This window comes from Petaurus breviceps, unplaced genomic scaffold, assembly GCF_028583685.1.
Source record: "Petaurus breviceps papuanus isolate PSGF00001 unplaced genomic scaffold, PetGlider_PUasm1.0 174, whole genome shotgun sequence".
In the NCBI taxonomy this organism is placed as follows: domain Eukaryota; kingdom Metazoa; phylum Chordata; class Mammalia; order Diprotodontia; family Petauridae; genus Petaurus; species Petaurus breviceps.
Window position 1 is genome coordinate 21,889,964 of NW_027185761.1, and position 13,476 is coordinate 21,903,439.

Genomic DNA, 13,476 nt, shown 5'->3' on the forward strand with positions numbered 1-13,476 from the left:
CTTACTAGCTATGTGACCCTGGACAAGTCACTTAACCCTGTTTGCCTCAGTCTCCTCATCTGTAAAATGAGCTGGAGAAGGAAACGGCAAATCCCTCTATTATCTTTGCTAAGAAAACCCCAAATGGAGTTATAGAAAGCTGGATATGACTGAATAACAACAAAATATTTACATACTGTTTTAAGATTTGGAAAACTCTGTACGTATAGATAGATATAGATATATCTATATCTATGTATATAGATCTATATACATATTTGTCTAGATGTGTGTATACACACACACACACACACACACAATGTATCCTTGTTGCCTCATCTGCAGATACATACCCTGCAAGCTGGGTGCTATCATTACCCCGATTTTAAAGATCAGAAAATAGAGGCAAAGACAGGTTAAGTGACTTGCCCAGGGTCACACAGCTAATAAATGTCTGAGAAGGATTTGAATGCAGGTCTTCCTGACTCCATGTCCAAGCTCTCTATCCACTGACACCACCTTAGGGTCTACTATGAGGGTAATAAAGAATGTGACTCCCAGGAGGGCAGGGCAGCTGGCCAGGGACAAAACAGTAACCATGAGAAATCCATCAACTAGGCAATCTATAGTCAATAAATCAAAACTGCCTCACCATCATCTGGTAAATGGCCCAATTAGGTTAACCTACCTTATAAAATGGGTATAATTTCTGCACTGCCTTCCACAAAGGAATATTGTAAGGATTAAATAAGATCGTGAATAAAAAAACCTTTTGAAAAGTTCAAAGTATTCTAAAAAATGCCATCTGGGGCCCAACCTTCAGGCCTCTTTCCTTCCCAGACTCCCACCTACTCAGCATGTCTGATAAAATCTCCAGCGCCTCTTAGGGAGCCTCGTCCTCATCCCAGCTTACCTACCGCCAGGCAGCAGATGCTTGGCATTCGTGCCCCTGAGGGAGCTGGGGAGGGGGTGGCTTAATGGGGCACTTGCATAGGACTGTTGACCCAGAGCAGGAAGGCACCTATGTCCTTAGAGGGAAGGATTTAGTGCCTGGCGAGTGTAGAGAGGATAGGCCACCCAGCGTGGGGTGCATGATCAATATCAACAGTCAAGAAACATTTATGAGGCAGCCTATGTACCAGCACTGTGCTGAGCAATGGAGCTCAAAGTTCCCTTGTTCTGCTTATAAACTGGTTTCTGGAGGCTGTGCCAAGCCAGGAGTTCCCAGAAAGGGCCAAGCATGGCCAGAATCCCTGGGAGAACATAGTGAAAGTGCCAGCACGTCCTGGTACTTTACGTATGGCCAGACTCGGCTCACTTCTGTTTCTGCCTACCTGCTTCATGACCTCAGGCAAGTCACAAATGCCCAGCCTCTGCTGCAGATGACATTGTCCTCCCACTTGCCTCATAGGCATAGACTTTGAGGCTCACAGGAGCTCATGGATTGCCAGGTGGTGAAAGGGGAAGGAGTACCAGCCTTGGAGTCAGGAAGACCTCAGTTCAAAACCTGGCCTTAGACATTTACTAGCCGTGTGACCCTGGGCAAGTCACTTCACCCTGTTTGCCTCAGTCTCCTCATCTGAAAAATGAGCTGGAGAAGGAAATGGCAAAACCACTCCAGTATCTCTGCCAAGAAAACTCCAAATGGGGTCATGGAGAGTAAGACATGATGGGAAAAAAAATACCTGAACAATACAGAGCTGCCACTATGCCTGTTAACGTTACTAACCAAGGGGCAAGGGGCAGGAAGGAGCGAGGTTAGCCTCCTCAAAGAAGAACTACTCTCCTAGTTCCAGCAGCTGTATTCTGAACAAACAGGAGACACACCCAACTTACTGGGCTGGTTTAGGCGTGGTCCTCTATCTGAAAGCAAGGGGATGGAGACTTCATGGTGTAACTTGGAATCACCTGGGTTCCAGTCCTGCCTCAGACTCAACAGCTGTCTGACCCCACTGGCCAAGTCTCTTTGCCTCTCTGGGCCTCAGTTTCCCAATCAGTAAAATGAGAGGGTGGGTTGGTTCTAAGATCTCTTCCAGTCCTAAATCTAGGGTCCTAGGAATACAGAACCCATCTGGGCAATGGAAGTGAATTTGTGCTTGCCTAGAAATCCTAGGACTCTCTACAGAGGGGGATGGGGTGAGGTACCTGTGGAGACAGGTGGGAGTTCAGAGATGACGGTTTTCAGGCCCATGCCAGAAATATCCCGCAGCTGCTCCTTGTCAGACAGCATGTTGGTGCAGAGGGTGTCCACAATGGTCTCCACCTGGTACTCCTTCACTTTGCCCACCAGAGGGCCCAGGCTACAAAGAGAAGGGAGAGAAAATGGCAGGCTCACCTTCCAAGAGTCCCTCCTCATTGCCTCAGAATTCGCCTAGATGGGAGAATTTCGGCTAGATTTCCAGATCTCACAGGAATAATGGAGGTCTTTCTAGCGGTTACCATTTTGTTAGAATCTTAGGGTCAGAGACCTAAAGATGGAAAAGACCTGGGTTTCCACCTAATTCATTTGATAGAAGAAGAAACTGAAGGCTGGGAGGTGGTGAGTTAGTTGCCCATGGTCACCCAGGCAGTGAGCATCGGAGATAATATCTGAACCCAGCTCCTCTGACCCTCTCAGTGTGCACGCCACTGGGGGCTTAAATGAAGAGATCATGGAATGGTATCCATGGGTCTACTATCCCCTACCATACTCACTTTATTTAAATTTTCCCTATCCTACTTCTCTCTACTTATTCTTTCATTCTTTTCTCTTTCTATTCAATAAGTGTTTATTGTTTAATCATATGGCCACTTCAGTATTGGGGTGATGTAAAGAATAGAGATTCTAATGAATAACAACTTATTAGGAGGGCAGTAATACAAACCATGGCTTCAGAAGCTGAAATACAAATACCTGTGGAATGGGTTAATAACAAGATTTAATAGAGTTCTCAACATGAAGACGTAAATTTCACCTCATAGATAGCACTAAGAACTAGGTGACGGGATTCATGACTAGGATCTGGTATTGGGAGGGTCTATCTTACTCAAAAAGGGACAGACTGGAATCTGGTGGAGTATTCTTGGGATCAAATGATAAACCATTTACTGAGCACTTACTCTACCATCATACCCCCGTGGCATGGAAATATAAGACAGTCTGTGACTCTCAAAGAGCTCACATTATAATGGGGGACACACAACCAAGGGAGGGTTCAGTTGCAAGTCAGATGGAAAGGTCTCATGGTCCTTAGAGCGCAGGGACAAAGTGAATGGCAATGCATTCCAATTAGTATGATGTCCGTTGATATCCAAAAGATAGAAACCTACATAGAGATCAAATACCAGGAGAAAGAAGCAGCCTAATAGAGGACATCCTGGTGAGGAACCATGAAGTAAAAGCAGAAGTCACATTATTATTGGAGTCTATTAATAAGTGAAAGGAAGGGCTAGAATAGAAAATAGAAAGCCAGCCTTAAAGTCAGGTAGATCTGAGTTCAAATCTTGCCTCTATGACTGCAGGCAAAGACAGTTAACAGTTAACACTCCAAACAAGTCTTTAGGACACTAGGTCACAAAGCAGGTATTGATATGTAATGATAATACAGATAACAAGAGTCTTCTCATGGGGAGTTCCCCACACCAATGAAATTACAGGCCCCATATGAACAATAGTAACTAATGAGTGTAGGCCAGATGGAAAAAATGAATGAGTGCCCAGAGCATATTACCAAATGGGTGTGGAGGTATGATGAAGATTGATGGGTGACTTCAGCTATCTGGACAAATGCTAGAATCTCTTTCTGCTGCAAGTCAAAATAAAGGATTGATTCGGCTGAACTGGATACAAAGATTTTCATGGCACATTATCCATAGTAACAACAAATTGGATACAGCCAAAATAGTCAAAGGTCAGGAAGGGCAGTAAATAAACTGCATTATTACATAAAATTATTTATTATTATAGAAATATATTATTATATTAAATCTAACAGTATTAATATTCATAATAGCATTTATTATACAGAATTATTAAATTGGTTAATGCATAATTAATTAAATAAAACACATTATTATTGGAACAGAACACAAAAATTTGATAAAGGTCAATAGGTACAAGAAATATAAAGAAATCTGGGAAGTTTTTGAGGTTTTTTTTGCTTTTTGGAGGGGGTGTCTGGGCAAATGGGGTTAAGTGACTTGCCAAAGGTCACACAGCTAGTAAGTGTTAAGTGTCTGAGGTCACATTTGAACTCAGGTCTTCCTGACTCCAGGGCCAATGCTCTATTCACTGCACCACCTAGTCACCCCAATCTGGGAAGATTTAAAAGAAACAATGCTAAGCAAGGTACATAGAACCAGGAGAGTGGAAGTGCCAACTGTTACCATTTGAAACTAAAAATGAAACAAAGTAAATGGGAAAAGAGTCCTGATCAGGGCTTCAAGGGAAGGATGGAAAAGTATATTTGCTGACAGCATCCTCACAGTACTTCCAACCTCTGGTCTTTATCAGGAATTCTTCATTCTTTCAGTCTCCTTCACTTTTGGTCTCATATGGTCACAGAGCTGGAAGGGACCTCAGACGCCCATCCAGGGCAACCCCCTCATTATTCAGATGAGGAAACTGAGACCCAGACAAGGTAAGTGATTTGTCCAGGATCCGATGTGCAGTAAGGGGGAAGGCAGGATGTGAACCTCCAAAGCCAGTCTCTTTCCACTCTACACTGAGTGCTAGATTGGGAGTCAAAGGACCTGAAGGGAATCTTAGCTCTCTGATCCTTAATACTGTGTGACCCTGAGAAACTCACTTCAGCTCCCCGGGACTCAGTATCCTCATGTCTAATATGGGGGAATTGGTCTAGATCAGAAGTGTCAAACTGTGCGGTCAGAACCAGATTAAAATGTAACTGGGAAACATCTAACAAAATAAATAAAAACACAACAGAACATGGACAATGTTAATGTGATTTTTAAGTTTATATGAGACTCACAGGGATCCTTAGATATGGTTTAGAAATCCCCAGTTCTATTTGAGTTTGATAGCACTGGTCTAAATTGCTCTGAAGCTCCCTTTTTACTTTTTTTTGGGGGGGGGGGGGGGGGGGGAATGGGTAATTGAGATTAAGTGACATACCCAGGGTCATACAGCTAGTAAGTGTCTGAGGCTGTATTTGAACTCAGGTCCTCCTGACTCCAAGCCTGCTGCTCATCTACTTCACCATCTAGCTGCCCCTCCCTTTGGACTCAATCTATTATCCTAGGATCCTAAGAAATTAACTCATATAAATTTAAATATTTACTAAGCAAGTTTATTTGGTTTTACTGATATTAAATTTATATAAAAAATTCAAAATGATGGCAAAGAGAAAAAAGAACTACTCAACAGCTATTCCTTTTGTTTTTAGACTAAAACGATGAAAAGGAAACTGAAGCCCCAAATCAATGAGATATTAAGATGGAAATCCCCTTCCCTCAGTGAGTTAAAGCCTAGACTGACAAAACCCCAATGTAATGAAGAATGGGAACATCCAAACTGAACCACTGTCAATGCCCAAGAAAGACCACAAGGAGAAAGCAACTTTTTGTTTGTTAAAAAAATAATAATAATTTTTAAAAAACATTCAATAAAGAAAACAGATAAGGAAAAATCCATGGAGAACAAGAGAGGCCCCACAGGCTTGTAGATGTTCAAATCTCAAAGTCCAGGCTAGTGCATGGATCAATTCCATTTGCATTAAATAAATCTTGCAGGTACCAAGTTGTCGGCACATTGTCTCTCCCATTAGAATGTAAGCTCCTTGAGGGCAGGGACCATGCTTTTGCCTTAGTTCATATCCCCAGTGCTTAGCACAATGCCTGGCACACAGATACTCCTTAATCAATGTTTGTTGATTGATTTGATTCCTGGCAAAATTCTAGGGCAGATGATTAAAGCCATATTCTGTGAACATCAGAGAAATGGGAATTACTCTGAGTCAGTATGCTTTGGGCAAGAACAAGCTAGACCAGACTAAGATTATTTCCATTTTTCAATTCAGTTTCCAGACCGTAAATGTTCATCTAGATTTCTCCACATTTTTTGGCAGTTTGCCATGATATAATGGAAAAGACAGAGCAGAACATCTTGAGTGAAGCTACATAGTCAAGTGGATTCAGAAACTGGTTGGAAAAGCAGGCCCGAGAAACCGTGATTAGTGAATGGTTCAATATCGATTTGGAGGGAGATCTCTGATGAAGGTGTCCCAGGGCTCCATCTTGGCCACATTCTGTTCAACATATTTATTAATGACTGGAACGATGGCATGCTTATCAAAACCATCAGTGACAATATTGTGTGGGATAATAAAAATATTGGGTGTCAGAATTAGGATTGAAAAAAGAGATCGACAATCTAGAATAATAGTTCTTCATATTTTTTTGACCTGGATGCTTTTGGCAGTCTGGTGAAACCTAGAGACTCCTCGGGTGAATATTTTCAAATGCATAAAATAAAATACATACAATTACAAAAGAAACCAGTTATACTGAAATAGTTATTAAAATATTTGAAATCAAGTAATTGGACCCCAGACTAAACATTCCTGGATAGAAGATTATGTTTGCTTCTATTAAATTTCAAGTTCTAGATTTGAGTTCAAATATTCAACTTCACGGGGCAGCTAGGTGACACAGTGAATACAGCACCAGCCCTGGAGTCAGGATGACCTGAGTTCAAATCTGGCCTCAGGCACTTAACATGTACTAGCCATGTGACCTTGGGCAAGTCACTTAACCCCAATTGCCCTGCCTTCCCCCCTCCAAAAAGCAAAAAAAAAAAAAAAGGCAAAAAAACCACAAAAATTCAACCTCACAATTACAGGATGAGAGAAGATGGGGCTAGACAGGAGTCAATACAAGTCAACAGTCTGACAGGCTGATCTTAATGGTGTCAAACATAAGGAGTTGATAATCCTGTTGTCCTGTGCCCTGGTCAGTAAGAGCAAATTCCAAGTATGGTGTTCACTTCTGGGTGAAACATTTTAGGAAGATGTTGACAAGCTAAAGGGGGTCAATGACCTTCTCCTCCCTCACCCCTGAGCCCTGGCCACAGAACTCCCTAACTCCATTCTGCACTGAACCCCTAATCCCACCAACCATCTAGCAAACTTATGCCATCAGTTACCAGGATGGCTGCACGAGAGAGAGTGGGCAGACCAGTATAAAGCTATTTCTGTGTCACTGGACAAACCAGTCCTAGGGGGTGTGTGGGGGGGAGGACAAGGGGGAGGGGAAGGAAAGCATCACTGATGGATATGATGGATACTAAGGTTAGAAAGTTAGTATTATTAAATGAAAAAACCATAGAGGAATCCCCACAGGACATCATTTGGCTGGGAAAAGGGGCAATCTATCTCAACTCAGAATCCTTCAAGAAAATAAAGTATGGAGAAGGAAATGCTGTACATCAGACTTGACAAATTCAAGATCTTCCAAATGAGACTAAAATAAAATTAAGAAATGCTTAACAAAATAAAATAAAAATACAGCACAGATAATGTTAATTTATGATTTTCTAAGTCAACATGTGGCTCATAGGATCCAATTTTCTTTGAATATGACATCATTGTTGCACATCATTCCCAGGACCCTTGCCTACTTTGTTGGGACTCTCTGCTCCCTCCCACTCTTCCTTTCAGAAGGGGTCAAGATGGGATCAAGGCGCCATCTGTCCCAAGGACTCTGACCCTGGTGAAGTACTGGAGAGCTGGCCCTTCTACAATCCTGACCTCCCAGTTCTCTGACAGTCATATTTCAACCTCACCTGTTCCAGGCTGAACCTGGTGATGACCTTCCCTTTCCTTGCAAACCTCCAAATTAGAAGCATTCCATTTCCCTAAAGAAGAGAGTCTCCCTTCTCTGCTTCCTGGAACTTGCCTGGTTGAGAGTCATTAATTTTCCTCTAGGAGATTCCTTCCCGACCATTCTGATACCCTTCACTCATGTCCCCACGTGGTTAACTCTGCACATTCTAGGCCATCTTAGGGAATATATAACAATTTCTTCAGATCCCCACTCACCATTTGACTGCTAAATTCTGTACCTCTCCATTCTTATCTTCTAGAAGCTTTAGTAACATCTTCACCACCTTCTTCTCACTGTCCTCATCCAGCTTAATGGAATCCTTCTGCAGCTCCAACATCAGGTCATTGGTGGCCATGAATCTGCAAGGAGAAGAAGCTTTAAGCAGGCCCAATTGGCTTTCTGGGAATCTACAGTGGAAAGAGCTGTGTAAGGAGACAAGCTTCATATCTATCAGTGGTACTTTCCTTCTCCTCCCCTGGACAGCTCTCATTGTTAGAAAGATTAGTCTGGCGTCCAACTTCTCCACCAGTTTCCAACCATTGTTCCTGGTTCTTAGTCAAAATCTAATACCCCCTCCATAAGACTGATCTTCAAATACCTGAAGACAGTTCTCCTGTATTCCCCTTTAAGGTTCTCTTCCCCAGGCTAAATTTCCCCAGGGAAAGAGTAATTTGGAACTCCTATGCCCAAAGGGACATAAAACTGCACACACCCTTTGATCCAGCAATACCACTAGTAGGTCTGTATCCCAACAAAATCATAAAAAAGGGAAAAGAACCCATATATACAAAAACATTTATAGTAGTTTTTTTTTTTATAGTGGCAAAGAACTGGAAATTGAGAGGATGTCCATCAATTGGGATTCTGCTGAACAAGTTATGGCATATGAATGTAATATAATACTATTGTTCCATAAGAAATGATGAGTAAGTGGATTTCAGAAAAACCTGGGAAGTCTTACATGAACTGATGCTGAGTGAAATGAGTAGAACCAGAACATTGTACACAGTAACAGCAACATTGTGCAATGACCAACTTTGATAGACTTTACTCTTCTCAGCAATGCAATGATCTAAGACAATTCCACAAGACTCAGGATGGAAAATTCTATCCATATCCAAAGAAAGAACTGTGGAGTCTGAATGCAGATCAAAGCATAGTATTTTCTCTCTTTTTTTTTCTTTCTCATGGTTTTTCCCTTTTGTTCTCATTCTTCTTTCATAACATCACTAATGTGGAAATATGTTTAATATGATTGTACATGTATAGCCTGTATCAGATTGCAGGCTGTCTTGTGGAAGGGGGAGAGGAGAAAGGGGGGAAAACTGGAACCCCAAATCTTATAAAAGCGAATGTTGAAAACTAAGAAAAAAATTTTTTTAAATTTCCCTAGGGTCATATATCATAATGACACTGTTATTGTTGAATCATATCTGACTCTACATGACCCCATTTGGGGTTTTCTTGGAAAAAATACCAGACTGGTTTGCCATTTCCTTCTCCAGCTCATTTTAGAGATGAGGAAATTGAGGCAAACAGGGATAAGTGGCTTCTTCAGGATCACACAGCTATTAAGTGTCTGAGGCAAGATTTGAATTCAGGAAAATGAGTCTTCCTGATTCCAAGTCTGGGGCTCTACCCACTGTGCCACCTAGCTCCTGACTAAGAAGCCATCAGATATACAGAAGGAGAAGAGAGAGCAGTGTCATGAAAACCCAGAGCAGGGGTGGGAATCATGGGGGAAAAAAGAGAGAGTGCCTCACAAAAACCTAGAGATGGGGAATGGGGGTCAACAGTGTCAAGACCAGCAGAAAGGTCAAGAAGGGTGAGGATCAAGAAAAGGCCAGACAGTAAATCAGGTTTCCTGATTCCCCCTCAAGTTTAACACATCGGTCCCCCATTCTTTCCTACTTTGCCCTGGGCTTTTAGAACCAGGTAATCTTTCTCCTTCCTTGTCCTTCTACCTGAACGCTGGATCCCATGCCCCTATCTCCTCGAGGGGCAGTTCTCCCCTCTCTCCCTAATTTTCAATCTCTCCTTACTCACTAGCACCATCCCTATTGTTCATAAACATGCCCAGATCTTCCCCCTTGAAAAAGGCTTTGCTTCATCTTCATCTTGCTAATATCCTTTATCTTCCTTTTCATAAGCAAACTCCTTAAAAAAAAAAGAAAGAAAAGGAAAACAACGTTTATCTACATTCTACTCTCTCATCTCATGTCCACTCTTCATCTTCCCATAATCTGGCTTGTGATATCACCACTCAACTGAAACTCCCCTTTCCAAGGCCATCAATGATCTATTAAATACCTGATCCAATGGTCTTTTCTCAGTATTTTCTTGATTTCCTGGCAGCAGGTCCTTGCCTCTTCCCCTTTCTTCCCCCATAAATAGAACATATGGTCCTTGGGGACCTGGATTGCCTTGTTATTGTCTGTGTATCACCAGTGCTGACACAGTACCTGGGACTCAATAGGTACTTAATAACAGGTAGTTTCTTTTTGCTATTTGTAAAAATCACTGTATTTCAGATTTGGGAGGAATTTTTAACCTTATAGAGTACAACCTCCTTATTTTAGAGAATAGGAAAATGAGGTTCATGATTTGTCCATGGTGGTCCAGGTGGTAAAAGTAGGAGAGTTTGGGGCGGCTAGGTGGCACAGTGAATACAGCGCCGGCCCTGGAGTCTGGAGGACATGAGTTCAAATCTGACCTCAGTCACTCGACACACTTACTAGCCATGTGACTTTGGGCAAGTCACTTAACCCCAATTGCGCTCCAAAAAGCAAAAAAATAAAAAAGCTTATCTATTCCAATTGTCTATTTTGTAGATGTTGGCCAGAAGCCTCTTGTTTATAATGGCAACGGTTCACAGTCATAGAAAGATTTACTAATGTTTTATGAGCTCACGTGGAAGGGTAAATATTATTCCCATTTTACATATGAGAAAAGTAAGGCTCTGAAAGCTTAACAGTCCAGGACTAACACAGGTCACATATGTAGTCTGGCAGAACCAGGATGTAAATACAGGTCTTTCTACTCCAAGATCAAGTGATTGAAGTGTTTCCTGTTTAAAGTCCTTGCATTGCTTGGGATGTTGGAAGAAGTCAGTGTAAAATCACCTACTCTACAAAGCCCTCTCTTTTTGCCTTTGACATTCATTCCTCCAACAAGTGTTTAAGGACTTACTGTGTGCCAAGCACCAAACTAAGTGCCAAGAAGCAATGACAAAACAAATCAAAACAATCCCTGTTCTCAAGGAGTTTACATTCTGTTTCGGTGGGGGGGGGACTGAGAGGGGGAGAGAGGAGGGGAGAGCATATGGGAGGGAAGGTGACAGGTTATAGTGGTTAGAATGCTGGACCTGAATTCAGGAAGAGCTCAGAGTTCAAATCCTACCTCAGACACTTACCAGCTGTGCTTTTCAGATAAGTTGCTTAACCTTAGTTTCCTCATCTGCAAAATCTAGTAATAATCCCAGTAACACCTACCAATACTACCAATAAAACATCTATGTCACAGAGCTATTGTGAGGATCAAAGGTGGTAGTATTTGTACAGCTAAACAAGTTATGGTTGTGATGGAATACTATTATACTGTAAGAAATGATGAGTCTAGAAAAACATGGAAAGTCTTGAGTGAAATAATAAAAAGTGAAATGCATGGAACCAAGAGAACATTATACACAGTAAGAGCAATATTCTTCTAAGAACAACGTTGAACAACTAAGTCAATTTGAGTATTATAAATATTCAAATCAACTACAAAGGACCTATAAAGGAAGATGAGGTCCACATCCAGAGAAAGAACTGGTATATGGTTTTACACACACACACACACACACACGCACGTACATGCGTGCACACACATTTGTGTCTAAGAATAGCCTTCTCTAGGACGGGGTGCGGAGGGAGGGAGAAAATAAAGTGCACAACAGAGAACAAAAGAAAATTTTAAAGGAAGCACAGAAAAGCAGGGCAGCTTTGAAAGCAATGTAAAATATTTATTGCATAGTTTTTCCAAAAAAAGTAATGGAAATTCATGGTTTTATATTGAATCCCCTTTTTTTGTCTTCTTGTATTTAAGTTCAAAATGAATAAAAATTCTTAAAAACCCAAACAAGGTAGTATTTGCAAAAGTGTTTTGCAAACCTTAAAGCATTCTGTACTATGTGTACATTATTATTTGGATATATATATATATATATATATAAATACATGCAAAGTATGTGCAGAGTTATTTCTAGAGAGGAGGGGGTGGGGATAGAAGGGGGCATCAGAAGAAGCTTCCTTTATGAGCTGATCTCAGGAAGAAGTTAGGGATTCCAAGAGTCAGAGGAGAAAAGAGTACATTGCAGGTTCCATGAGCAAAGACATGGAGTATCCTTTACAGAGAAGAGCAAATGCATCATTTGGGCTGCAAATAGAGTTGGTGAAGGAGAGGAATAGCAAAAATCCTACTGTGAAGGCCTTTAAAATAAAACAAGAAGAGGAGTCTGTATCTTATGCTAGAGGCAAGGGGGAGCTATTGAAAACTTTTTTTTTTTAAAGCAATCGGGGTTAAGTAACTTGCTCAAGGTTACAGGGCCAGTTATTACTGGGTGTGGTGCTAAGTATCTGAGCCCGGATTTGATCCCCAGGTCATCCCGACACTGGAGCCGGTGCTCTTACTTGCTGAGCCACCTGGCCACCCCTACTATTGAAACTTCTTGAGCAGCTGAAAGGGACATGATCAGACCTGACAGGTAGCAGAATGGTCAGTAAGGAGCACTGACCAAAATGAGTCGCTACTATATACAGCTACAGAATGGACATACACGTATATTCCAAGCATAAGTATCAACTTAAAAAAATACATAGTAATGGGAAGTATGATAGTGATGAGGCCACTGGGAGTAGGAAACCTAGACTGAATTTGCAACTGGGCTCTGCCAGTTACTGACAAGTCATTTAATGTTTGTGGGCCTTGGGCTCCTCACTTGTAAAATGAAGAGGTTGAACAGTCTCTAAGGCTTCTTCTAGGCATAGACCTATGACCCCTATACTCCTCTGAATCTAGGCTGTAGGAATATCAATTTAGCAGCTGTGTGGAGAGGGACAAGACTGAGTGTAGTAGGCTGATGTCTATTCCGATAGTCCAGCTAAGAGGTGATAAGGGCCTGAACCAGGTTGGTCACTGTATGGATGGAAAAGAGGAGACAGGTGAGAGATATATTGGGCCAGGAGACTAGATAAGACTTGGTGACCAATTAGATATGAAGGTGAAGGAGAATGAGGAAGAGTCAATGATTACTTAGAGGCTGTGGACCTGGGTGAATGGAAGGATGGGGATGTGCTCAAATGAAATAGGGAATTAAGACAGTAGGATGTGTATGTTTCTATGTGGGTGTGTTGAGGGGCAGGGGAGGAGTTGATGAGTACAGCTCCGGAAACGCTGAGCTTGAGATGCTGACACCTCCAAAATCCAGTTGGAGATGTCTGCTGGCAACTGGTAATAAGGGACTGGTGCTCTGGAAAGATGTAGGTCTGGGAGTCATCTGCCTAGAGATGGTGCTTAAACCCATGGGAATGATGATGTTACTAGGAGAGAGAGTCTAGAGGCAAGAGAAGCTGGCTCAGAATAGTGGGTTCTATGAGAAAAAGATTATGATCCATCAAAGAAAAGAGAGAAGGAATA

The 13,476-nt window shown here is 41.8% G+C and overlaps 1 protein-coding gene across 1 annotated transcript in view; it reads right to left on the minus strand.

The window, feature by feature from the left end:
- The window catches only part of CAND2 (cullin associated and neddylation dissociated 2 (putative)), a 51,455-nt gene that overhangs the window by 27,395 nt on the left and 10,584 nt on the right, over window positions 1–13,476 (minus strand). The window contains exons 2-3 of the mRNA XM_069083889.1: window positions 8,016–8,159; window positions 2,125–2,279 (exon numbers count right to left, since the gene is read on the minus strand). Of these exons, the coding sequence (XP_068939990.1) occupies window positions 2,125–2,279; window positions 8,016–8,159 (299 nt within the window). The remainder of the gene's footprint in view (window positions 1–2,124; window positions 2,280–8,015; window positions 8,160–13,476) is intronic.